The 11,281-nt window shown below is 36.3% G+C and overlaps 4 protein-coding genes across 4 annotated transcripts; 2 read left to right on the top strand and 2 right to left on the bottom strand.

Annotated features, from left to right (window-relative positions):
- Positions 1 to 1,122: 1,122 nt before the first annotated feature.
- Positions 1,123 to 3,569, top strand: LOC123227319 (lysine histidine transporter-like 8). The gene is made up of 5 exons (XM_044652083.1): positions 1,123 to 1,597; positions 1,674 to 1,807; positions 1,893 to 2,329; positions 2,774 to 2,905; positions 2,992 to 3,569. Exons 1-5 carry the CDS (start codon positions 1,275 to 1,277, stop codon positions 3,478 to 3,480), a joined length of 1,515 nt encoding a protein of 504 aa, XP_044508018.1. The 5' UTR covers positions 1,123 to 1,274; the 3' UTR covers positions 3,481 to 3,569.
- Positions 3,570 to 4,479: 910 nt separating this feature from the next.
- On the top strand, positions 4,480 to 5,154 carry LOC123227786 (phosphoprotein ECPP44). Its single transcript, XM_044652915.1, has 2 exons — positions 4,480 to 4,653; positions 4,780 to 5,154. The coding sequence occupies exons 1-2, from the start codon at positions 4,480 to 4,482 to the stop codon at positions 5,152 to 5,154; spliced, it is 549 nt and encodes a 182-aa protein (XP_044508850.1).
- A 385-nt stretch (positions 5,155 to 5,539) lies between these two features.
- Positions 5,540 to 7,657, bottom strand: LOC123227921. Its single transcript, XM_044653059.1, has 3 exons — positions 7,138 to 7,657; positions 6,637 to 6,822; positions 5,540 to 5,926 (listed from the first exon to the last, which is right to left on the bottom strand). The coding sequence occupies exons 1-3, from the start codon at positions 7,573 to 7,575 to the stop codon at positions 5,639 to 5,641; spliced, it is 912 nt and encodes a 303-aa protein (XP_044508994.1). The 5' UTR covers positions 7,576 to 7,657; the 3' UTR covers positions 5,540 to 5,638.
- Positions 7,658 to 8,993: 1,336 nt separating this feature from the next.
- On the bottom strand, positions 8,994 to 10,358 carry LOC123227920 (signal recognition particle 43 kDa protein, chloroplastic). Its single transcript, XM_044653057.1, has one exon. The coding sequence runs from the start codon at positions 10,269 to 10,271 to the stop codon at positions 9,159 to 9,161; it is 1,113 nt and encodes a 370-aa protein (XP_044508992.1). The 5' UTR covers positions 10,272 to 10,358; the 3' UTR covers positions 8,994 to 9,158.
- Between the last annotated feature and the right edge of the window lie 923 nt (positions 10,359 to 11,281).

The following is an 11,281-nucleotide window of genomic DNA, read 5'->3' as shown; positions in this document are numbered from 1 at the left end:
ATTTTGTTTTCTTAATTTTTAACACAAAATTCTACCTCCAATCATTTTTTATACGAGATCTTTGGTCTTATGTACTTCTTGTTAATACAAATTTTTATATCAACGCATCTCCTTGTTTTTCACATTTAACATGTAAGCTGACAACTTTAAAATTCTATAATGCATGAGAACGAACTTTGAAATCTAATTCAAACTTAGAAATTGTGATTAGATCTAAAAAGGAGAATGCCAAGATTTTCTTTATTAAGAAAGTTCATTTCATTTGGTGTACTCGCATTAAAGTCAAGCTAGATGAAAATATTTTAGGTGTTTTCCATAGTTTCTGTGGATATTTTTTTTTTTTTTCACTGGTTTTTGGATTGTTGATGGGAGTAAAATTTCCTAGGAGATTATTTTTTCCTATAGGATCATCATGAAATTGGATTGAATGTGATTGTCAAATCTAAATGGTCTTACAAGGGAAATTTTGATCTTTATATCATATAAATTCTAGTAAATTTGAAGTAAAATTATGGTGCACCAAAGATATAACACCCCCCATTTAACTAATTCTTATCAGATTTGGGCAATTACTTTGATTCTCTTTTAGAAATAAATGATTTGGTGGATTAAAATTAATTGGGTAATGAGCAAATATTATGCCATTTAAGAGACAAATAAGAAAATTAAAATGGGTATGAATAAATAATTGTAAAAGAAAAAATAAATCCTATTTTTTAAGATTTATTTTTTTAAGTATAGTCGAAAATATATGATCTAATTAGATTTGGTTTGATTTTTGACTTTCGAGACCAACAAAAATATGAAAATTATAAAGGCTAATATAATAATTTCTTTATTTGATTTTGTATTAAGATCTTTTTATGTAAAAGGTGTTACTTTTTGTATATAATTTTATAATATAAGAATTCGAATAATAAAATTTTTCTTTAACGAAAAAACTTTATATATGTTGACCACCCCTTCAAAGTTGAATAGACGACCTAAAATGGTAAAAATTTGTGACTTCCCAGCTTGGATGAAAAATAATAATTTTATTACGGTAAACGTCACATCACAGCTTGTAATTTATACCACCAAGCTGATCTCACTTTCATATGTAATATTCCTCTAATTATCAAGTCATCTTTAGGATTTAGGCATAAAGAAAGACCGTCTTGGAACTCAATAAATCAGCAGCATCTCATGAACAAATCAAGGCTGCAACCTTTTTTTGGTTCCTTTTCCTTGCACATCAACCATACTGATAATATAGCCTTGGTTTTGTGATTGTGATGGAAGTAGATGAAGTAGGATTTGTTGAAGAGTTATCTCTTCGTGAACCATCGAAAAGCCATGGAGATCACCCTCACCCTCACCCTCTACAAATCATCAGGATTGAATCAAGAGGCTACATGAGAGACTCCACTGTAAGACCCTACATAGAAGATGGTAATTTAGAGAATAATACGGTGGAGTACTTGAATCCACAAGAAGCTTGGCTTCCCATCACAGAATCCAGAAATGGCAACGTTTTCTCTGCTGTGGTTCATTTACTCTCCTCAGGAATCGGATTTCAAGCCCTTATACTTCCTGTCGCATTCGCCACTCTTGGCTGGTCAGTGTTTTGCCAATTTTTAAGCTTACATGCTTGAATAATCTTAACATTCTTGTGTTTGCTTTAATTTCTGCAGGTCATGGGGAATCATATTTTTGTCACTGGCATTTACATGGCAACTTTACACAATATGGCTTCTTGTTCAACTTGCAGAATCTGTCACGGGCGAACGCCACAGTAGATATCTCCTCCTTGCAATATCTGCCTTTGGTTAGTAATTATAATAAATCTACATCAAACATTTCAATCATCTAATCACATATAAAGCAAGACTGTTTGTTTTATTGTCTTGCAGGTCCAAAGTTGGGGAAGCTTCTTGCAATATTTCCCGTGATGTACTTATCAGGAGGATCATGTGTTATGTTGATTATCACAGCTGGTGGGAACATGAAGACTTTATACAAGATTATGTGTGATGGAGGAGCCACGAGTGAAGCCAATTCATTGAGTGGTCCTTCGTGGTTCTTGGTCTTCACTTGCATGGCTATTCTGGTAGCCCAGTTGCCCAACTTGGACTCCATAACCAAGATCTCAGTGATCGGAGCAGTCACCGGAGTTGTTTACTGTACTCTCTTATGGGTGCTGCCGATCAGCAAGGGCAGCCCCAGTGAAGTCTCTTACAGCCCTGCAGAGATGGGAAAGTCAGATATGACCAAGTTTGGTAATGTCTTCAATGCCATTGGGATAATTCTGCTGGCATTTAGAGGTCACAATCTAGTGCTTGAGATACAGGTAAGAATATTTAATTTTCTCTCCTGAATTGCACTCAAATTTTGTAAAATCTTGGTTCCAATAGTCTGACCTACTATTAATATATTGTCTACTTTAATATATAGTTTATTATAGTTTTGTTTTTAGTTTTGTGAGACATTTTATTTAACTAATCTCATTTTAGCATCGTTTGAAAATTTGTAAATATAACAAAGCATGAAAGAGATGTAGAGTTTATATATATATCTCACATCGTTTGCGATGTTATAAGATTAGTTAAATAATTCGTACGCTTTTTAAATTGTTAAGATTTTTTTGACTTGTAAAACTACAAAACAAAACTATAATAAATTGTGTGTTCAAAATACACAATATCTTAACAATAAATCAGGCTATTGAACCAAAGATGTTAGCAAATGTCGATTAAATTTGGTACTAACGTCTGGAAATAATGTGAACTTTCAGGGGACACTGCCTTCTAACCAAAAACAGAAATCGTCTAAGCCAATGTGGAGAGGTGTGACAATTTCATATCTAATTGTAGCAATATGCTTATTTCCTCTAGCTATAGCTGGATTTTGGGCTTATGGAAAAAAGGTAGAACATTCCATAATATGATTTATATGTAATTTTCAAACCAGAGAAATGTAAAGAGACTTAAACTTTGCATTGTTTTTTTGCAGGTTCCGATAAATGGTGGGTTATTGGCTGCATTTTTGCAAGTTTATGGACCTAAAACAACAAAATATTTGATGGGCACAGTCTACCTTCTAGCGTTGATAAACAACCTAACATCATTTCAAATATACGCCATGCCAGTTTTCGACAACCTAGAGTTGAGGTACATTATGAGGAAGAAGAAACGCTGTCCATGGTGGGTTCGGGCTGGTTTGAGGCTCTTCTTCGGAGGGTTGGCATTCTTTATAGCAGTGGCATTTCCATTCTTAGGAAGCTTGGCAGCTCTTCTTGGTGGAATTACATTGCCTTTGACTTATGCTTATCCATGTTTCATGTACATTTCCTTAAAAAAGCCCCGCCCAAATGGTGCAATGTGGTGGTGGCTTAATTTTGGTCTTGGTTGTTTAGGCTCGATTTTGAGTGTTGCCTTGGTTATTGCAGCACTCTGGAAATTGGCTACCGAAGGCCTAAATGCTAATTTCTTTAGGCCTTAATTTTGTGTACATGTACAGACTCGCCCAGAATTTCAGTATCATATATATCAGTGTAAAGAGAGCATAATGTGTTCTCAAAAGTATTAACTGATACATTTCTTGAAGTGGAAAGTGGTGGCAATTTCAAATCTAATAATGGCAATGTGCTTATTCCAACTAGCTATAGCTGGATTTTGGGCTTATGGAAACATGGTAATGAAGCATTGCAAAACATGACATAATCAAGCTATTGATACCATTTTTAACCAGAAAACAAAGTGCACAATTTAATTTGTAGGTTCCTGTACGTAAAGGGATTTTGAGTGCATTTTGGCAAATTCATGGCCGAAACACCTCAAAATAATTGATGGGCGCAATCTACCTATCGGTAGTCACAGCCTTAGTTTTCCAATCCATGCAATGCCAGTGTTTGACTTGGAGTTCAAGTATGTTATCAACATCGCCCATAACCACAATACTAGATTAATCAAAAGTTTATTTTTGATATGTTGTCTATAAGTTTTGAATACTATTTTGTTTGGACATTTTACTTTTGTCACTCAAGTTATCCTTTAAAAGCATAGATCGAAAACATTTTAATCGTTCAGTACAAATTTTTGCATGTCAATGACTCTGCCTTCCCTGGTGGCAGGCACTTGGCATCTCTTGATTAGTGCGGACCGACCACACCGGCCTTTGAAGTCTTCTTCCTCCAAGGCCGACAAGAGAGCCGGTGCTAGCCTCTCAAGATGCATTTTCATGCACTGTCAAAATTTCTGTTGGACATTTCTTTCAATTCTCGTGCGTAGCACATACACCAACAAAAACATTAATTCATTTTCAATCTTTCATGTGGAATTATTCCATCCGCTACCCAATAAATTGCTTCCATGGCTTCTGCTAAAAATGCTAAGCTCTTTTCACGGTGAAACTCAAAAGAAATACTATTAGCTATTGTTCAAAAGCTTGTGTTTTCTGTTCACTTTACTGCTAAGTTGTAGTTCTATCTTGCTTGGCATTATGGCTGATCACAATCACCCTGGAGGAAATGACGATAAGGATTGTGGGATGTTCGATTTCTCTAAGAAGAAAGATGAGGAGAAATCTCAAGAGGATGATGTGGATCAAGTTGAGAAAGATGAAAAGCCAGCTCCAAATGAAACACTTGACCGATCCCATAGCCACTCTAGCTCTGTAAGCTCTCACTAAGTTTCTATTGCAACTTGTAATATAAAACAGGAAAACTAATATTTTTATTAGCAACAATGGTGTTTTGCAATCAACCTTTTACTCACAAATCAGGGTTACTGAAACTTGCAGTCAAGCAAGGAAGAGGATGAAAACGGGGAGAAGAAAAAGAAGAAGAAGCAGGGGTTGAAGGAAAAGATAAAGGAGAAAATCTCTGGTGAAAAGGTAGAAACTACAGAGAACAAAGACTCTTCCATTGCAGTAGAGAATTGTGATGAGAAAGCAACTCATCATCCAGATGAGAAAAAAGGCTTTCTAGAGAAAATAAAAGAAGAACTTCCTGGCCAGCACAAGAAAGCAGAAGAGGGCATTGCTCCCGCAGATTCTGCACATAAGCATTCTGCAGAAGGCAAAGAGAAGGAGAAGAAAGGATTCTTCCAGCAGATCAAAGAGAAGCTGCCAGGCTCCCATGCAAATGAAGAGAAACACAAAGGAGAATTAAAATAAACTCATTCAAGTTTATTATTAGTGTAACATTTGATTGTTTCATGGTCTTGCATGAGTCTTGGTGTCTCTGTCTGTTATCTCATCTAAGCGTTCAGGTCCTTTGTAACTTCAGCATCGGTTGAATTTATGTTTAATTTCTAGTAAAAGCTGTTTTTACAGGTTTGTGATTGACAAATCAAGCAAAGATCAGCTCCAAGAGAATAAATTCAAACAATGAGCTTTCCCAAGAACAGTTTCACAGAAAATCCACCTGGTTTATAATGATATATTATATGAATAGACCTGGTAAATTTTACATTGTTAATTAAAAACGAAAAAAAAAATCTACTTCAAATCATTTTAAAAAAAAAAAATCTACTTCAAGTCATTTTATTGGCACGTTGAATTTGAATCATCTAAAGATGCATTCATTTTATGTGAAAACAAATTTTCAAAAGTCAAGAAGTTATCAAGATGTTTTCGAGAATCATGAAGATGAAGATTATCAATCATAAACACATGAATTAGTCAAGTTTAGGGGCTTGCCGAGTGTGCTGCCTTTTAAAGTGATGGAGCATCGAATGTGGCTATAAAACTTAGATTTCACCAATTTCCCCAAAATGAAAGCCCTTGACCTCACCAAAAATGTCAAGTTCAGGGGAACTTCAACTCTCTGAAGTTGCTGTCCAGCATTTGCAAGAACCGAAACCCCACCATAGAGTGGCACTTGATCTCCTTTCACCACTGTCACTACCATCCTCTGCCTCTTTCTCGATTCCTTAAACTCCTTCATCTATTTCACCCATTTATACACAAATCAATTAGATTAACAAAAGCACTACTCACCACCACTTCGCAAGCACCAGTCTAAAACCATTAAATCATAGTAGTAGAATCTTTATAAGTGTATTACTAGATAAAGATGCCTAATCAGAAACAACTAACATTCATGAATTTGTAATAAACTATTTGAGATAAAGTTTAGAACTTTTGCAATCAATCGCTTTAATCATCTCAAGATGATAATTGTAAATCCTAACACATAGTTGGAGTGAGGAAGAAGTCACAAGAACTAACCAAAACTGTTAAAATGGCACCAGACATGGCATGTGAGGAAGAATGTTCAAACTCTTAAAGTAATAAAAATACATTGAAGCCATCTTCTAAAAGGCAGAAGGCTTGAAGCCAGAGAGGTAACCTACTAGTAATTACAAGAGTGGACCCAATTATGCTTCCCAACATAAACGCAGGCATCATATTTTTCTGCAGACATTGCAGTCTTTTACGGACACTCGTATAAAGACAACCAGTGCCAATCAAAATTGATTCTCATCTCTCGTGGCTGCCAAAAAAGTCTCCGAAACTTTAATCCAACTACCCAAGTTTCTTTTCACTCTTAAATAACAACTCATCTTGGACTCTACCCTCTCCATATTGACTTTTTAAACCTTACACTCAAAGGGCAATAAGGATTTGAGATTAAGTTAGTTCCCATGGATTTACCTGTCCGGCGGCCAGTTTGAGACTGAAATAGTGAAGCTCCAGAGGGGTAGAAGTGACGTGGACGGCGAAGAAGGTAGCTGGGTTTCTGTATAACACCTTGACAATTGAATTTAGAGACAGCATATCTGTTGCCACCCCTGATCCATCATTACCTGCTTGTACATTAAAATTCTCGAACACGATGTTCTGTAACGACATTAAAAGCCACGAATAAGCGCCCATTTTTTATATTATCTTTATAAAAAGTGAATAATTTAATCAACAAAATGCTTTAAAAAAAAGGGATTTGAATTTCCAAAATGCCCTCTAATGACCTAATGTTTCTGTTGTAGACGGAACTATGAACTGAGCCACTGGCTTTACTTAGAAATCACTGTAACCCAAAACAGATTTTGAAGTAAATTCGACTGAAACGTATTAAAAAGTGTGCCAGAAAAGGAAGGCACAGTCATTACAACGAGTCAACTCAGTGAAAACAAAAGCACAGCAAAAAGCATGTACCTTGACGATGATTTCAGACTTGTAAGACTTGCTGGCGCCCCACAAGATCAAGCAAAACGCGGTGAACATGAGAACGAATAACAAACCAATACAAAAGTACAATCTGACTTTATCGGTAGACCCTCCGTCACGCCCGTCCGTTTCGTCGTCGTCGTCGTCGTCATCGTGATGCAGCCGCACGCGTTTCCAAGCAGAGAGGCTTTGGGGTTTCTTCAAGGAGGCGGAGAATCGAGAGGTGGTGGACTCACGAGAGTGTTGGATGGGGGAGCAGTGGTGGTAATGGTGGTGGGCGGGAGAGGCGGTGGGACTGGAGCCGTATGACATCTTCTCGACGTCGTGGTTGGAGGGGCTCTGGACGTAGTATACCGGCCTAAGTGGAGACCGGGGAAGCCATGAGGCGTCAATGCTGGTCGCCTCCGAGTCAGTCTTAGCATGCATTGTGTTGACGAATTTGGCTATGGAGTTTTTGGCTTGTGATTAAATAATAACGTAAAGGAGTCCAGAGAAGACAACTGTGTTAATTCTATTAAAAACTCAATTAATTCTTATTCTTAAAAATTGGTCAATTAAATGTGAAATGTAAATTTATTCTTTTAAAAGGCAGAACGACACTTTCCACCCCAAGTTTTTTAATTATAATTTCTCACCCTTGAATTTTTTTCACATACAGTTAAAATTTCAACCTTGATTTTAAGGGTCAAAATATACTTTTTTAAAGTTTCCAGAATATATTTTACAAGGTTGATATTACTTACCTCTTTAAATGCAAGCAAATTACATACCTTTTGCGAGTACTAAAATAAAATCACATCTTAAATCAATACTATCTTAAATGTTTGAAATATTATTTTCATGTGCAATCTTTATCGGATCATAGGATATCACACTTAGATTTGTGTAATCTAGTCAAAATTGCATTGTCAAGTTGTGAGAGTGAAATTCTAATTGGAATCACATCATTTAGAATCATATCGTCAAATTATGAATAAGTGAATCCAATTAGAATTGTATCATCTGAATTTAATTTTAGTTGGAATTACATTGTTAAGGTCTAAGGGTACAATTCTAGCTAGAAGCATGCAATCCCAGTGCGATTTTGTGTTATTTTGATTGGAACAACACCTCTATGCAATTCTAATTGGAAGATTATCATCATGGTGCGAGGGTGCAATTTCAGCTAAAATTGCACTCTCTCTCTCTCTGATTCTAATTAAAGTTACATCATCTAGATATAATTTTGATTAAAACCACACCGTCTTGTGTTATTTCCGAGTGAAAATATATTATTAAGATGTGATTCATATAAGAGTACGTAAGATTTGATTAGTCTCATTATCTCAAGTATTATTCTAACCAAATCGTATTATTATAAATGTAGACAGATTAGGATCACTCCTTGTAATTTACCGGTGACATAACCACTAATAGCTTTGTTTTTATATATTTTACAGATAATTAAAAAGTACATCAATTAAAGTTTAAAGGGTCAAATTGTTTTTCCTTTTTTTAAATGCAAATAAATGAATGACTGAAACTTTATTGTTCAATATTAACAAAAGAATAATGCTATGTATATAAATATTACGTTATCATGTAATTAGATATATTTAAATTAAAGATAAAATAATATTTAATTACATAGTGACAAATTATTATTTGTATATAAAATTATATATATAATTTTATTTTTTTAAAAAAGTAAAACATAGAAATGGATAATAATTTAATTTAATTATGAAATTCAAACCTTTTCAAGATAGGAAAAATATTTATTAACGTAAATGAGCAATATGCACAAAATTATAAGGTAAATAATAATAAAAACAGAGTCTAAAAAGGTAAGGCAGGGATGAAAATGAAATAAAATCCAAGTTTTTTCCTTCCAGTGAATTCTTCCATATTAATACTTTGATTAAATATTTGACAAATCTTGGGTTTTGGTTTACTAATTTTCAAACTTCAAATAATAAATCATTAATCAACAATAGGCTCAACGGTAAACCAAAAAAAATTACAAGCCCCTAAGATCTAGTGGGGTCAGGCCCATTAGTCTCACTTAATGGGACCCCACCATCAACCTGCTCAAACTCCTTGATCAAATCAGGATCGACGTTCTCCTCAGGCTCCCACGTGGCGTCATCGATATCCGTCCATTTAACCAAATACTCTCTCTTCCCATCATCACCCATTCTCTTCCCAAGTACACCCTCCGCCACAGCGTATTCCAACCCGGCTTCATAGTCCCTCACTAAATCCTCCCCAATCAACCCCGCTTTGACCCACTCGTTATCTCCACCGTCCTTCCATTTGACCAAATACTCAACGTGATCACCCTTCCCTCGCTTCTCCATAATCTCCTGCACCTCCGCGTACTCGAATACCGCCTCCTCTAAATTCCTTATTACGGTTTCCAGCCCCAATCTTCTCGCAAATTGCATTGGGTTCCCCTTCGGTGTCACGTTTAATATCTGCTTAGCCAAATCTAACGGCGTTAAACCTCTGTCATCTTCCACGTCAGCATCAGCTCCAAGCTCTAGTAGCAGCTTCACCACTCCCGGCTTCACGTACCCAGCTGCCATATGAAGCGCCGTCAAGCCGCCGCTGTTATCACGATGATTCAAATCAGCCCCGGCTTCTGCTAAAATCTTGACACACCCCTCAGAGCCGAGCCCGGATACGAAAAGAAGAGCAGTACGGCCGTCGTTATCAACGGCGTCAATGTCTCGTTCGTCATCCGCTTCAACGAGCTGTTTTAATGCCGTTTCATCGCCTTTCTTAGCTGCGGTCCACCACGGAGTTTCATACTCGGCTACCACGTCTTTAGCGATGAAATCCTGAGGAACCCACGAAGGGGCGTGGCCGTCCTTCCATTGGATCAAATACTCCATTCCGGTGCCGCCTTCGAGTGCTCGGCTACCGATGATCTTGTCGACTTCGCCGTACGCGGAGTCATCATCGTCTTGGAGAGCTGGTTGTGCTTGTTGGTTTTGAATTGCGCGAATTATGAAGGTGAGGTGGTGAGTCGGCTTGGTGGAGAGAGTGAGAGAATGAGGAGGAGGAGAAGGGAGGGAGAGAGGGAGTTTAGGGGAGACTTTGAGGCGGGAGAGAGAGTGGTTGAGTAAGAAAGTGTCCATGAGAGGAGAGTGAAGGGGGGTGTTAGATGAGCAGTGGGGTGAGTTAAGATTGGCGGGTTCGTGGTGGATAAGATATCCAATCTGGTTAATGGATGAAGTTGGAGATTGTGTTTTATCCATGGCCAAAATGACTATTTCCCACCCAAAATATGTTGTAATCTCAATTTTTCATCTATTAACTATAAAAATATCATGTATTCACTTATAAACTGTTAAAATTAACGATTTAAAAAGTAAAATCATCATTTTTTCTATAATATTAAAAATAAATTAAAATTTAATCTAGTTTTTCCTCCTTAACCCTTAAAAAATAACAATTTTCCCTTAGGTCAAGTTTTAAAAAATAATATTCTCTCCTTAGGATTTAGCTTTCAATCTCCGATGCCATCGCCAACGATAAAACTTTCCAAAGGCATCATCATGCTCCAACGGTCTCTCTTTTTTTCTCTGAAACGTCGATTGGTCGAGATCTAACATGAAAAGTCAAAGAGCTTCTTCAACTTTCTAGACTAGATCTCGATTGATCAATATTCTAAAGAAGAAAAAAGAGACAATTAGAGCATAGTGATACCTCTAGAAAGCTTTATCATCGATGATGGCATCAGAGATTGAAAACTAAACTCCAAGGAGAATGTTATTTTTTAAAACTTGATCTAGGAAGAAATTGTTAGTTTTTAGGGGTTAGAAGAGAAAAAAAGATAAAATTTTAAGAGGCTAGAGTTTCGTTAATTTTAACTGTTTATGAGTGGGTAAATAGAATTTTTAAAATTGATGGGAAAAGCTTTGAGCTATTAGCATACTTTGGGTGGAAAATAGTTCTTTGGCCTTTATCCATGTAGCTTATTTGCGATGTCCGATGTTAGATGGTATTTTTTTTTTTTGGTGATGGTTGGAAATAAAGTATCAGGATCAAAATTTATGGGCTTTGTAGTTTAATTGACTTGACAAGTAGCTGAGGCCGCAGTTGGTCCAACTCCTTCTACCTCTTTGATAGATGTTGTAAGTTCAAC

This window comes from Mangifera indica, chromosome 10 (genome assembly GCF_011075055.1).
Source record: "Mangifera indica cultivar Alphonso chromosome 10, CATAS_Mindica_2.1, whole genome shotgun sequence".
Taxonomy (NCBI): Eukaryota; Viridiplantae; Streptophyta; class Magnoliopsida; order Sapindales; family Anacardiaceae; genus Mangifera; species Mangifera indica.
Note: the sequence above shows the minus strand (reverse complement) of the source record. Positions and strands in the feature narration are given on the sequence as shown.

What these genes read in the sequence shown, in the direction of transcription:
- LOC123227786 (XM_044652915.1), top strand. Translation starts at nt 4,480, where the DNA reads ATGGCTGATCACAATCACCCTGGAGGAAATGACGATAAGGATTGTGGG. An exon ending in CCCATAGCCACTCTAGCTCT is followed by an intron (nt 4,654 to 4,779) that starts GTAAGCTCTCAC and finishes TGAAACTTGCAG; the next exon opens with TCAAGCAAGGAAGAGGATGA.
- LOC123227920 (XM_044653057.1), bottom strand. Translation starts at nt 10,271, where the DNA reads ATGGACACTTTCTTACTCAACCACTCTCTCTCCCGCCTCAAAGTCTCC.
- LOC123227319 (XM_044652083.1), top strand. Translation starts at nt 1,275, where the DNA reads ATGGAAGTAGATGAAGTAGGATTTGTTGAAGAGTTATCTCTTCGTGAA. An exon ending in CCTTGCAATATCTGCCTTTG is followed by an intron (nt 1,808 to 1,892) that starts GTTAGTAATTAT and finishes ATTGTCTTGCAG; the next exon opens with GTCCAAAGTTGGGGAAGCTT. An exon ending in TTTGGGCTTATGGAAAAAAG is followed by an intron (nt 2,906 to 2,991) that starts GTAGAACATTCC and finishes GTTTTTTTGCAG; the next exon opens with GTTCCGATAAATGGTGGGTT.
- LOC123227921 (XM_044653059.1), bottom strand. Translation starts at nt 7,575, where the DNA reads ATGCATGCTAAGACTGACTCGGAGGCGACCAGCATTGACGCCTCATGG. An exon ending in AGTCTGAAATCATCGTCAAG is followed by an intron (nt 6,823 to 7,137) that starts GTACATGCTTTT and finishes ATGTCGTTACAG; the next exon opens with AACATCGTGTTCGAGAATTT. An exon ending in TCAAACTGGCCGCCGGACAG is followed by an intron (nt 5,927 to 6,636) that starts GTAAATCCATGG and finishes TGGGTGAAATAG; the next exon opens with ATGAAGGAGTTTAAGGAATC.